This window comes from Zonotrichia albicollis, chromosome 10 (assembly GCF_047830755.1).
Source record: "Zonotrichia albicollis isolate bZonAlb1 chromosome 10, bZonAlb1.hap1, whole genome shotgun sequence".
Classification (NCBI taxonomy): Eukaryota; Metazoa; Chordata; class Aves; order Passeriformes; family Passerellidae; genus Zonotrichia; species Zonotrichia albicollis.
Window position 1 is genome coordinate 9,211,140 of NC_133828.1, and position 14,155 is coordinate 9,225,294.

A 14,155-nucleotide genomic window follows, 5' to 3' on the forward strand; every position below is an offset into this window, starting at 1 on the left:
ATCTTTGCAGAAAGAGAAACATAAAAATTATTGCAGTGGTACAGTTGATGACAGCTTTCCTGGCAAACACAATAACTGCCTATTGAGATAATTAAGGCACCAGTAGAGATGCATAAGATAAAAATGGAGTTTATGGCTGGCTTAGTACAACCTTTACTGTGTGTGATGCAAAGGGTTGGGTCAGATGTCTCATGAAGTTTTCTCCAAGTCCATCTTCTTTAATTCAATGCATGGGGAAGAGCCATATTAATTTTTAGTGATTGAACTTTCCCTTCAAGTTCACTTCATCCAAATTAAATAAAAACCCTAAGACTCCTTTGAATTGTTTGGAAACAAACCTTGAAGTCCTGATTTACTTTTAGCTTCATACACATAAAATTCCTGGTGATTTCAAGGATGATTTTGCCAGACATAAAAAAATGGTAAGTTCAATTCTCAGAGTCACTACTGCCGTAAGTGTGGATTTAGGAAGAATCCAAAATAAAGGAATCCTTAAAAAATAAACAAAATCACAATAAAATTGGGCCCCTGATATGCATTAATAACAACAGTGATGTCACTCATGCTCAATCATTTACGTGTTGTCATAAATCATTTTTAATAATTTATTAGATATAAAGAGGAGCTTGAAGTATGACAAGCTGCTGTAACTTTACATAAAGCTTACAAGTAGCTTTTCAAGTTTTGCAGGCTCAGGGTAGTAAAACCCACTGACTGAGCAGTGTGTATCCAAGTACAAAAACCCTCAGCAGAGGTGCAAGCCTGCCTGAAAGGCAGAGCTGGGTCCTCTTCTCTCAGCATCAGCACTGCAGGGACTGATGTGGAGCTGGAGCAAGGGAAGGGGACCCGTGCTGTGTGCAGGCTCCTTGTCACACTGCAGGGGCACCAGCAGGGCTCAGCCACCTTAAACCAGCTCTCCGTGCAGGACACTGCCTCCAAAGCAATGCTGGGATGGATTTGGGGAGCACTAGGAATTTCAGGGCAGTGGTCAAGAGTTAGTGGATTAAAAGAGGACCTGCAGGACCCTGAAGCTTTCTACAGCATCTTGGGTTTCACTCTTTTGGGGAAAAATCTTCCATCTTTGCTGCTGAACTGCCTGGGAAGTTAGAGCTTGTTGCTGACTTGTAACTGACCACGCTGCACAAGCAGTTTACAAGGGCTCAGCAATCCTGCTGGAATCAGCATTCAGAAATGTCCTCAGGTGGGAGGAGTAGGTGCTTGGCACTGTGAACAGTAATTGTACCATCTCCTGGATATTCAGAAAGCTACAATATGCAAGGCAAAGAGGAATGCTCTACTTTCCTCTGGCATTGCTAGGTGCCTGTTATTTTTGCCAAGATTTATCCCACCTACAGCAATATTCAGGGCACTGGTCTATTGTTGTAGCTCAGGCTGAGCTGATGTTCATTTTTAAATTAAACCTCAGGTGAAAGCAGCGAATCCACACGTGCAGATGGTTTGTCTGTGCTTGCAATCCTGCACGCGTGCAACTTAGCACAGTGCAGCTCCCCTGACCTCTGGTTGCTGGGGTTTTATTCCTGACAGGCTAGATGTGAATAAAATCATATGGAGTTGTGTTTTTACAGTTCAGCCTTCTGAGTCCCATCCTGCTGCCATTGAAATCAATGGCAAAACTCCCAACTTCCCTAGTCATATCAGATTAGCTTTGTTCCACGGGCTGAAACAATCTAATAGATACCAGGTGTCCTCCACAGAGCTTGTGTGGTCTACAAGTAAGTGGAACATATTTTAAAAAGTCAAATATGAAAGAGCTACATCACAGAACCTGTAATAACCTCCAACTGATATTATTATCTATGGAGGACATGATCAGTATCTAAAATGTGACTCATTATATATTTATATGATGCATCCTATAACAGACATTCTGGGGTAAATTCAGCTGCATGTTAAACCACTGCAGAAATGGATCCATATTTATGTTCATTTCCACAAGAAAGCAAGGGTGTCGTGTGTTTTTACTTAAGGGAGGGAGCCTCAAACAACCTTACATTAATCCAGAAATCCACTTTAAATATATGACCCTGCATGTAAAAAGACCTATAGAAGTTAAAGGCTGCAAGTGAAACCAGTAGGTTGTTACTCTAACATCCCTTCTTGCCTGTAGTTATGAACCTCCACCATGAAATTCCCTACCTGCTTTTCTGGAGTTATGGACCTTCACCAGCTCCTCCAGTAGCATGGAGATCACACAGTGCTATGAATGTCCAGACCTGGGCTGCACCAAGACATCCATCACTGTGCAAAGAGTGGAAAACACACAAGGAATTTCCTTGTGCTATCTCTGGGTGTGCAGGTGGCCCAGGAGCGTTGCCTGGTTCAGGTGAAGTTCTCAGTGCCCTGCTCTGCACCAACAGGGACACTGCACAGCCTGACCCTCACTCACACAACCTGCAGAGAGGAGCCTCAATGCAGCTTCTCCTGTTTTGCTCAAGGGAGGAGCAGCACTTCCAGCCAAGGACCCACCACACTGCTACAGCTGGGTTAATCACTTAGAAACACACAGATGGGGCAATCCCAAGCAAAAGGTCAGACCTTTCTTGGGAACAACAACAAAAAAAATATTGGTCATTTTCCTAATCCAGTTAAAGGTCCTCAGATGCACCAAGGTCTGCCCTGGTTCCTTAGCCAGAAGGACACACCTGGGGCCAGTTCTTGGGGCTGTTTGTGTGCAGGTGCTCAAATCTGCTGCTCTGCTCTTGCCTTCCAATTCCATGTCCTAGGGGCAGATCCCCTGCATGTCCCTGATTACAAAGTTGGCCTGGGGCTCCTGTGGGTATCGGGTGGATGGGGTGCCTGAGTCAGAAGGCTTCAAAACACTTCCCACTCCCTTTCTGCTGGAGAAGCCGCACATCTTGCAAGCCTCCCTCTTCTATCCAAACCACTGGCTGCTGTCTCCTAAGGGCTGATAGACAGCATGGGCTTACCCCAGCCTGGACTGATGGGAAGCTCCTTCTCGCCTGGGGTCCAGGTACTGCTGCAGGAGAGCACTGAAATAACTGGGGTATCATTCTCCCAGACAATATTCTAGGCAGCTGAACCTGCCCATGGAAAGGGCCAAGCTGGCAGTGCTCTCCAGCAAAACTGCTGCTGGAGTCAGTGCTTGGCTCCTGAAGGAAAAGGGGTACACCTTTAATTTTTAAAGCAGCACCAGGAATACATCAAACCCCATCAAAAAGGCATGATCCAATCAGTATTTCATTTGTATCTGAATATCTAATGCTATCTCTCATCTTATCTTTCACCAGTCACCCTCTTTCATTATGGTCTCCTTAAGAGGCTTACGCACTTGTACTTTTCCAATAAAGATCTTGGAAAGTACGTTCAGGGGTAGCTTATTTTAACATTCATCACATTTAACAAGACTTTTACCAGAGCAGAGAGAACGCGTAACTAATTGTTGGAAGATCTGGTCAAGTTTATTGTGACGGGTAACTGTCGGGCAATTATGATTTATTTATTCAGAGGGAGATAAGGCACGCATTGTTCTCTCAAAGGAAAAAAAAATGGGGCTGATCCTAAAGTTAATATTATTTCTCATGCCTTCTTCAATCTTTTCATAACTGAAGGCACCCACCAGAGTACAGTCCTCATTGGCTCCATTTGCTCCAAATTTCGAGTTTAAGTTGAACTTAAACCCCAGCCTCTCCCCGGGCCTGACAAGGCCATGCAGGTGCAGCTCCTGCTCCACCTATTTCTAAAAGGTCTGATGGCATGAGGGGACTCCTGAGAGAGCCGATGTCCCCACAGGGTCCCCAAGCCTTGCTCCCACCGGGGGGAGCCTCTGATGGACGGGGGCAGGGTACCAAGTGGGGTGTCCTTTTCGTCTGGCAATCAAAGGAAGGGAGAGGAGATACAAATGCCCCATTACTGGCACAGCTTCTCGTGTCCCTGCGGTATTTTCTCGAGCGGCAGCCTGTCCTCGCAAAAGGAGGAGTCGGGAAGCGGCACTGGAGGCACGACGGGCAGGAACCAGCACAGCCCTTCCCCACATCCCACCCGCGCCGAGGAAGAGGAGAGCCCGTGGTACCCCGGCTGCCTTTACCTCTGGTGTGACCCCGATGAGAAGAAAAAAATTAAAAAGAAAAATTAAAAAAGAAACCAAAGGGAAAAAAATCACCAAAAAGTTCCCTGGCCCGCCTGTACCCCCGCATCTCCCTGGCTCCTTCCCGTACTCGAGCCGAGCGCTGCGGCAGAGCGCGGGGGCAAAGCGGGGCCGCTCCCCGTGCCCGCCCCCGCCACCCCGCGGGGCCCCCACGTCTGCACCGGCACCGGCACCGGCACCGGCATCGGCACCGGCACCGGCCCGGCCCGGCCCAGGTCCCGCAGCCCTCGCCTCCTCAACCCTCCCGACAGCTCTGCTGCCGCAGCCACCAAAGTTTTTATTCGCGTCTTCGTTATCTCCAAACTGATTAAGTGGCCAAAAACAAACAAGAAAAGTCTTTTTAATGTAAGGGTTGCTCACCTGATGCAGTAAAGATCAGTTCTCAGAGCAAAGGGCTTCTACTTCCAGCAAAATCTGGTTCCCCGACTTACTCAGCCGGAAGAGCGAGCACCATTAGCTGCTTTACATAGACTTTTTTAAGTCTGTGTCAAAGGCGTTTGATGTAGAGCACAAAGATGCACCTTGCGCGCTTCTGTCAACAGCCAGCCCGAGGCTGGGGCTTGGGTGCTACGTGTCCAACTCCCCAACAGAAGAAAAGTTAGGATTTTTCTTTTTACTCAACATTTATTACCTTTTTTCAAAGTTTCAACCCTTGGCCATTCGACAAATCTTTTTCAAAACGGTTTTAGATTTAAAAGGAAACAGTTTGAGTTGTGTTTTGACCCGATCGCCGCTCTGCGTTTATTTCTTGTAACACAAAATAAAAGTTACATCGAACCGGTTCTCCGACAAGTAGTCGGAGCCCTGGGGCTGAGAGGGGTTCTGGGCCGTGCTCCCGCTGCCAGGACCCTCTCCGGGCTCGGAGGGAGCTCCCGCAGGTACAGCCCGCCGCCTCCCCCGGGACTCCGCCGGCGGCCTCGGACGCTGCTCAGGGCGGGAGGGTGACCGGGGCATGGCCGGTCCCCATAGCCCTCACAGCCGCCACCGATCGGGACAAATGATGGACGGGCAGAGCTCCTACCTCCGCTCAGCCACTCGCTAGCGCTGCCTCGGACCTTGCCCGACGGGGAGGGAGAGGAGAGGTGGGTGCCTGGAAGTATTCACTGTAAACCACTGTGCTATTCACTCGCTTAACTCCGCCGTGGTCTCGACCACCGCAGAGAAGAACGGAGGGAGCTCGGCCTCCGGCCTCCGACCCCCGGCACGGCCGTCTGGCTCCCAGCGCCCTTCGGCGGGGCGGACGCGGCGCTCCGTGCCCGGGAGAAGCGCATCTGCCCCCGGCCGGAGCCGAGAGCCCCCCGCACCCACGGCCCTCCGAGCGGAGGGGAGGGCAGCCGAGCTCTCTTGTAAAGCTCCCAGCCGTCGGAACCCGCAAGATAAACATCATTAGAAATCATTGTAATTGGGATTGTGAAATCTGACCTCTGACCCTCCGGGCTACGTGTCACAACCGTGTCTGCTTTGATTCCTCGAAAGGCGGCACAAAGGAACAAGTTCCGTGACAGGAGGCAGCGGGATCTGCGCCCCGGCCGGAGGGGACCGACGGGGGGGACCACGCGTGGCCTTCCCCTCCTCCCCCGTGCCTCATTTGCATATGCAAATCAGCATCCCGCCGGGGGGTGGTCGTCGGGCCAGGGCCGGGGGTGTGGAACGATTGTGACCGATTCGAGGGGTGCCTTGGATGGAGAAATAAGCGTCGGTGCGTCCTTCCGCCAGCGGAGGGAGGACGGGGGTGCTGGGGGTGTCTGTGGGTGTTCACTGATGTTCACACCCCACAAAGGGGCCGCTGCCTCCCGAGAGCCGGGCTATGGGGAACAGACCCCCGGGGCACGCAGGAAGGAGGGGCAGGGTGGTGCTTTGCCTCCAGGCCTTTCCGCCTGGGCTAGCGGGTGCTCTTCCTGGCACTTGGGCTCCCCAGTCCCGCCCGTCCGCCCAGCGCTCAGCATTCCTCTCCGGCCGGGGCCCGGTGCGCGTCCTCGCCTCCCCCCGCCGCTCCGCGCACACCTGGTCCCTTCCCTACGGGGAGGATGTTGAGCCTTCTGCTCTTATTTCTCAGTGCTGGGCCCCGGGTGAAGGTTTTCCCCCCTATTCCCCGTGGGCCTGTTTGCCCTCGGCACCCACAGGGGACCGAGGTCACTCGTGGAGCCAGCGAGGACAGACCTGGACCTCGCCGGCCTGCACCGATTCACCAATGTGCCCTGCTCAGCTGCTCTCCATGAGAAATCCTAACAGCGTAATTACACTAAAAAGTCTGGTTTGTTTAAATAATCCTCTTTAGGCTTCCTTTAATCTGCCCTATATTTCCCTCGTCGGCTTTATTCCTGACTTGTCCAGCTCAGATGAGTCTGGTTGGACAACCCGCGGCAGAGGAAACTCTTCTTCATCTTCCTCCTCCTCTGGAGCCCCCAAGCCTCCGGGCAACCCCAGCACCCCGGAGCCGGCTCCCGGCCGCAGGTGGGCAGCAGTCCCGGGTCTGGCGAGGGGAACGGCAGGAAGAGCCGGCAGCCCTGCCCGACCCACGCCGAGAGCCAGCCTGAGCATCACCAGTGTCCTGCGGACAGGGCAAGCCAAGCGGGTCGGTGCCCTATACCCCGGGCAGGTCCAGACCAGATCCGGCCCGGGAATGTTCTTGGGGAGAATGGTTACTCGATTTTTAAGGAGAAATGCCATTTTTCGCCTGTCCAGCTCCAGGGGAGTGCGAGACGGCGTGTATGGCAAAGGCAGAGGATTGAGCTGAGAGCGGAGCGGGCGGGAGGAGGGGAGCAATCTCCCCGTGTGCCCTCGACAGCGGCCACTGAAGGGGGGCCTCGGAGGGAGCCTGAACGCGGCCCCCGAACTCTGCAGCTGCCCCGCCGGTCCGGGCTCTCGCCGACCACTTTCCCCACGAGTGGTGGAAACTCGCACTTTGAAGGACGGCTTTATTTTCCTCAGTGCAGAAGATATGAGTTCATGTTCCAATCCCATCGGAAAAAAAAAAATAAAAGGGAGAGAGAAAGAAATACACAACTTTAGATGGCGCTGTACAACATTTATTTAAGCCCTCCGAGTATTCCCGGCTCCTCGGCCTGCAGAGAGAAGAGCCCTCGGCGGGCAGAGGCGGGCTGGGCTGGGCGGGGATGGGGTGGGATACGATGGGGTAGGTTGGAGTGGGATGAGGTGTAGGAGGGGTCCTGCCCCACCGGCAATGGGCACGGAGGGCAGGGGGCTCTCTCCCCAGCCTGCGCCTCCATCCTCGGTGATAGCAAACCGCAGCTCTGAGAAGGAAAAGTTAAAAAGCACGAAAATGGCAGAAGCCATCATCCCCACTGCTGCCCTTTTCAAATAGACAGAAAACCCCTAATGCCTCCGAGGGGACGAGGAGAGGGGAGCTGCAGGCTCCGCCGACCGAGAGTGCTGTTGCTTGCCCCCTCCCGCCCTCCGGTCCCACTGACCTGCGCATGGCCTCGGCATCGCCCCATCCTCCGGGGAGATGCAGGAGAAGGGTCCATCCCCCGGCTCCAGCTCTGCTCGCTTGTCCTCTTCGCCCTGCCGGCCGCGGGCCTAGGGCAGGGATGGAGAGCAGCAGAAAGAGGAGAAGGAAAGCCGACAGACGGCCTGGTGGAGGGGGACGGGCGGCTCTCCACCCGCCGCGGTGCCCGGTTCCATCAGGGTCAGTGCGGAGGGGAATCCTGTCCCCTGCCCTCAGCTCGGCTCGGCCCCACGCAAGGCCCGCGTGGGCTCGGACCCGGCGATCCTCGACGGCTCGGGGACAAGGCCGTGGGCATGGCCCGGTCCCGTCCGTGTGCCCCGGCCGGCGGCCAAGAGAGCCGAGCCGGGACTGGGCACGGCCGGCTTTTAACCGGGGCGGTGGGAAAGCGGAGCGGGCCCGCAGCCCCGGGAGCTCCGCCGTGCCGCCGACCCTCCGCCACCCGCGCGTCCCACGGTAAACGCGAGCCCGAGCCCTGCCGGGGGAGCGGAGGGCAGGGACCGGCACCGGGAGCGCTCCCGGAGCGAGGACGCAGCGCCCGGCGCCGAGTGCCGATCGCTCCGGTCCGAGCCTCGGGAGAGGTCCCCGCTGCAAACAGCGTGGGAGCAGATCCTCTCGCAGAGAGGCGAGGAGCTGTCAGACAAATATCCTTCCAACACATCCTGGAGCCCTGAGTATCCAGACAATTTCAGGCAATTTTTCAGCGGGAACTTGTATCACCATTATTATGAGGTGGTTTTAATTTCTGGTTAAAAAGGGAGATGCGGGAGGTGAAGTACGACCGCAATTGCCAAAGAGAATTAATTATTTTTAAAGGGTAGAAAAATTAAAAATAATTTTTTTTTTAAATCTAAGGTCTAAGGGTTTTGAACAAGGGATGAGTAGTTTAAAAATTGCTGCATCTATCGAAAGCAAACCCTAAATATGCCACCAAAATGGCACTATGTACACAGCGTATGGTGTATGTATATATACATTTATTTATTATATTTTTACGTATATATATATATAAATATATATATATATATATATATGCAAACATCCATACACTAAAATAAAGAATTACAGCCAGCCTGGATCCTGAACACAGTCTACACTTTATTTCAGACTACAGATTTCTGAACATAATAAAATCTTTGGCTTGTAGCGGCGGGTTCAGTCTCGCAGTCTGTGGATCAGAATTTTTTTTCTTCGGGGAAAAAAAAAATAGAGACAGAAATTCACACACACACAAAAAAAAATAAAATAAGATCAAACGACAGATGAGAAAAGTCTGACATTTACTGTAAAACAGGAGCAACGGACATGGGGAGGAGGAAAGAAAAAAACGGAAAGCAAACAAAACGAACAAAACGAACAAAAGAAAGGAGAAACAGAGAGAAGGGAAGAGAGAAACTGTCCAGCAAATAGAGATCGCTACACATATTTCTTACCTGAAATTAAATATATACAAGGTCATATGCTGTTTGGCTATATAGAGATAATTTTTCTTAAGTGTTCATATTTTTTTTTTTCTTAATCGGAGTCCTTATACTATGGATAGACAATAGATCTGCTTTTAAATCGCACCTGTCCGCCTCCCGGCCGGCGGGCCGGCGCCGCGGCGCAGGGCTGGGCTGGGGCGCCCGCCTCACTCGCTCTCCTCTTTGTCCTGCACCGTGGTGGTGGAGTGGTTGTAGAGTCCCTGGGCCATGAGGTGCAGCGCCAGCCCGTTCTTAATGCCCGTCGCCTTCTTGATTTTGGCCCGTTTGTTCTGGAACCAGATCTTGATCTGGGACTCGTTGAGGCTGAGCTCCTGGGCCAGGCTCTGCCGCCGCTGCTCCGTGATGTACCGGTTCGCCTGGAACTCCGCCTTCAGCCGCTGCAGCTGCTCGGCCGTGAACGCCGTCCGCGGCCGCTTGTCCTCCTTCTCCGTCTTCTTCTTCTTCAGCTTCCTGGTGCGGGGGCCTGCGGGCAGGGCACACACACACGCCGCTGGGCAGGGCCGCGCCGCCGACCGAACGACCGTCCGCCCGACAGACCGACCGACCGACCGCCGCCCCCGCCCCGCCGGCCGAGGAAAAATGGCCGACGGCTGAATTTGTGCTGGTTCCGTGTGCCCCCCCCCAGCCCCCCAAGCCCGGCACCGCCGCCCCGGCACGGCGGAGGGAAGGATGGGGAAGGAACGGGGAGGCCGGGGCCGAGCGCGCCCGCGCATCACCCACTGCCCCGGCCCCGCCGAGCCGGCCCCGCGGGCGAGGGGAGCGGAACCCCGCTTGCCCCCTGTCCGGCACACGTCGGGGCTCCGCTCCGCCCGCCCTGCAGGACCGAGCCGCTCTCCTGCACGGCCCGGGACCGGGGCCTGCCGGCCGGGCAGCGACTCCACCAAGAAGCGCGGGGACCGAATGTTCCCGCTGCCGGGCACCGAGGAGCCGCCGCCAGCAGCAGCAGCAGCCTGGCAGAAGGCTGCCCTGGTCTCCTTTCGGGGGACAACGACCCTCTCCGCAAAGCCAGCCCAGTCCCGGGGCGCCCTTCTCCGCCGCCACCCCGGAGCCCCGCCGACACCGCCTGGGTCGCCTGCTCCGGCGGCCGATCCCTGCCGGGGACCTACGGCCCCGCTTGCAGCTCCCTCCGCTGCTCCCTCCGAAGCCAAGCCAAAAGCAGAGCCACATCCAGGCCGCAAAGGGGCCAGCCGAAGTGCAACACAGCTCGCCGGGCAAGCCACCGGGTCCCGGGGCGCATTCTGAGGGCAGTGCCGAGCGGAGGAGGGGTACTCCCGGTCCTCTGCCCGCCGGCCTGGCCCGGCGACGGGGAAGAGAAGCGGGGAGGGAACCGTGAAGAATGGGATCTACGAAAATTCCCCGACAGCTGCCGGGCTCGGCGGGCGGTCCCAGGCCCGCAGCCCCCCGCCAGCAGCAGCCGGAGCCGAAGCCGGCGAGGCCTTCCTGCCGCCGAGTAGGCCGAAAGCTCCTCTCCCGGCGCAGTTCTTCCCCGGAACGGGGGGATTCCCCCCGGCTGTCGGCGGGGAGAGAGACGAGGCCCGATGGGGAGAGGGACGGGGCCCAGCGGGATTCTCCCGGGCTGGACCGGCGGGGGGTGGAGGGCGCGGGGAGTGCATTGCTGAGTCCCGGCACCTTGCAGCGGGGTGCCGGCGCCTCCGACCGCCGCAGCCCGCTCGTCCCCGGAGCCGAGAGAAGCAGTCGGGGCCGGCGGGCAGCTACGAGCACAACAAAGAGAGCGGCCGAGCCCAGCCAGCCTCCCCTCGCCCTTCTCCCCTCCGGGTCGCAGCGAGCAGGGAGCGTCGGGGAGGAGGACATGCAGAAATGATCCTTTGCCCGAAGAAAGGGGAGGAAAGGAAATGAAGGCGCAAGTGCAGAACGCCGGGCGCTCGGTGGCTCTGGGAATCGGCAACACAACACCCGCGGCCGGGCCGGCCGGGAGCGAGGCCGTGCCGTCTGACAGCTCTATCACCCCATCAATCAGCCCAGTCAATCAAAGAGGCTTTTCTGAGTTTGAAATCGCTGGACGTGTCAATAACGGGAGATGGAGACGGCTCGGCCGCGCTGACGGCCGGCTCGGAGCACCAGGCCGGGCAGTGCGGAGCGGGGCCGGGGCCAGGCAGCGCCGCCTTCCCCGCGCAATGCAGCGGCCCCGGGCAGGCACAGGGGAGCCCAGCCCGGCCCCGCACCGCGCTGGCCGATCCCTGGCTGCTGGCTGGAGGTGTCATGGGGAAACCCTATCTCCTCATCCTCAGCTTCTTTCAAAAAAAAAAAAAAAAAGGCAATGAAAACCAAAAAGTAACGGTGATAAATAAAGGGGTGCCTGAGGGCACCTGGGGAACGTAAAGTAGAAGGGGCGGCAAAACAGGGCCGGGAGGGCCGAGGCGGCGACTCCCACGGGGACGACCTCGGGCAGAGGCACGTCCCCGCCCCGGAGCTGGGCCCCGAACGCAGCACGGAGCACCGGCTCGGGCGGCAGTGCACGGCCTAAGGGCCTGCCTGGTTCGCTGCAGAGGCCCGGCTAAACAGCCCCTCCGCCACCTTCGATAAAGCCCTTTTTTCTTCGCCTCCAAGAAAACACTACCTCCTCCTCCCGCACAGCCAGCAGCCCCTCAACATGTGCCTCCAAGAGCACCCAGGAAAAAAAAAATAAAATAAAGTAAGGGGAGAAAAAGCCTCAGAACAAGGGAGCGGCCGACCCCGCTGCCTTTTTCTCGCAACGCTCTCACCCCGCGCGGCCGCGCCGCGGAACACCCGGGGCTGCGGCAGGCGGGGCGGGCGGGGGCGCGGGAAGGGGTCGCTCCCGCCGACTCTCCGCATCGAACCGCTGCGGAATCGGGGCCCGGCGTCACATTCAAATTTGGGAGACTCGGAGGAGGAAGGAGGGGTGGTGGCGGTGGGGGGGACGCGTTTCCTCTCGCCCCGGGTGACCCAGGCCGCCCTCCCCCCCACGCGAGGTCCTCGACAAGCCGGGAGCCAAAGCCAACGGGGGAAGAGGGAAAGGAGGGGGGGCGGGCGACCTTGTCACGATTTAACAGCTCCCAGATGCGCCGCGGTTCCTTACCCGAGGACGGTCTGTCTGAATACCTAGTGCAGTAGACCCAGGCAGGCCACACCAGCGGCTGTTGCGAGTCGGGCTTTATAACAGGTCCTCCATTATTAGAGCCCATGAGGAGGATGGCGGGGCTGCCGTGCTCCCCGTACTTCGCCGGGTGAGTCTCGCCCCCGTCGGCGGGGGCCTTGGCCGCCCCCGACGCCGCCGCCGCCGCTGCTGCCGCGGCGGGACCGGCTTTGGCGGCGGCGGCGGGCGGCGGCGGCGGCGCGGAGCCGTCGGGACGGCAGTTCGAGTCCGGGCACAGGAGGGCGGGCGGGTTGGGCGGCCGGGCCAGCAGCGGGTTGACGTTTTCTCTACCTGAGCTCTGCCCCCGATCTCCGTCCCGCTCCCGGCTGCCTCCTCCTCCGCCGCCGGCCGGCGCGGGCGGCTCCTTCTTGCAGCCGAAGTCCGGCCTCAGGATGTTGTCGATGAAAAAGTTGGTGGTGCGGTGGGGCGGCGGCGGCGGCGGGGGCGGCGGTGGCGGCGGCGGGTGGCGGCGGCGGGGCAGGGGCAGGGGGCAGGGCGCGGCGGGGGAGGCGGGCGCGGGGCTGGGGGACACGGGCACGCTCTCGCCATCGCTGCCGCTGCCGCTGCTCGCCGGGCCGGGCGCCGCGTCTCGGTGGCCGTGCCCCTCCGGCGGCTCTTCCATGCTCAGTCCCCGCCACGGAGATCGCTGCCTCTTGTCCCCCCCACCCACCCACTTTACGCCCACCCCACTTTGACGGTGGGTGGCGGGGTGGAAAAGGGGGAGGAAAAATTCAGGAAAAAAAAAAAAAAAAGAAAAAAACAAAACAAAAAAAATATTAAAATCCACTTGTTGGGCTGGAGCTGAGATTTTTTTTTTTCTCCCTCTCACGGATGGATCCAAAACCTGGGAGATACTGGAGGGCTTCTCTCCCCCTTCTCCCGATCAGCTTATATTTCCACCACCAAAAGAAAAAAAAAAAAAGACCACACCAAAAAAAAAAAACCAAAAAGGTGTGCGGCTGCACCACGGCCCCCCCAAAAAACCCGCCCCCCGAAAACCCGTCACGATCTGCCCATCTCCCTGCCACCGCCGCCGCGGCGGCTCCGCGCTGCCCCGCTGTCACGCTCCGCTCTGCCCACGCCGCGGGCTGCCGGAGCCCGTCCCCGCCAGCCCGGTGCTGCGCCGCCCGCGCCCGCTTAGGGTTCCTTTTTTAATTCTTTTTTTTTCCCTTCTCCTTTTTTTTTTTTTCTTAAAAAAAAAAAAAAAAAAAAAAGCCAAATCTCTGGCAGCGCCGGTCCGTGCACCAAACTCTCCCTAAAAAATCCCTCAGCCACACTTTTTTCACTCGCACCGGAAGCACGTGAGGTGGCCCCGCACGTGGGGGCGGCCAATGGCGCGGCGCCGCCGCCGCTGACACCCCGCGCCGCGCCCAATGGGCGCCCGCCGGGCCGCCGCCATAAATACCGCGTGGGGACCGGACGGGGCGGACGGCACCGGGCGGGACGGGGCGGACGGCAGCGGCACCGCCGCGACGGGGCGGGGGCAGCGCGCCGCGCCCACACGCGGGAACCGGGACCCCCCCTCCTCCCCGGCCCCCTGCGAGCCCCGTCAACAACAACTTCCAGCCACGCCGTGTCCTCCACGGGTGGCGAGGATTCGGTCAGCTGCCGCTTTGCTGTTGTCCCAGCGATAATAAACGCCCCCTCTTCCAAATCTGTGCGCTTTTCCCTTTTTTTTTTTTTTTCTTTTTGCTTTCTATTCTCCCGCGGCGGCGTTGGGCAGCGCGGGGAGATGGCGAGACGGGTGGAGGCTCCCTGGAATCGAACCTTTTTTGGTTTGGAGGAATAAAAATTACAGTAACAATTATAATAATAACAACAACAATAAATAGCAATAAAGACAGGAGGCACTGCCGGGACGAGCTGGTCTTACGGCCGAAGCCTCTCTCTGGTTTGTTTCTTTGCTGTGTTTGGGTTTTTTTCGGAATACGAAGCAGATTAGCTCCGGCTCACAGCTGAACTCG

The 14,155-nt window shown here is 57.4% G+C and overlaps 1 protein-coding gene across 1 annotated transcript; it reads right to left on the reverse strand.

Annotated features, from left to right (window-relative positions):
• Positions 1-8,670: 8,670 nt before the first annotated feature.
• On the reverse strand, positions 8,671-13,374 carry EN1 (engrailed homeobox 1). The gene is made up of 2 exons (XM_074547949.1): positions 12,135-13,374; positions 8,671-9,539 (listed from the first exon to the last, which is right to left on the reverse strand). The coding sequence occupies exons 1-2, from the start codon at positions 12,811-12,813 to the stop codon at positions 9,223-9,225; spliced, it is 996 nt and encodes a 331-aa protein (XP_074404050.1). The 5' UTR covers positions 12,814-13,374; the 3' UTR covers positions 8,671-9,222.
• Positions 13,375-14,155: the final 781 nt, after the last annotated feature.

Bases quoted from the DNA above. Each gene is read 5' to 3' on its own strand.
- EN1 (XM_074547949.1), bottom strand. From the start codon at position 12,813: ATGGAAGAGCCGCCGGAGGGGCACGGCCACCGAGACGCGGCGCCCGGC. The intron at 9,540-12,134 runs GTAAGGAACCGC...CCCTGCCCGCAG, and splicing joins TTCAGACAGACCGTCCTCGG to GCCCCCGCACCAGGAAGCTG.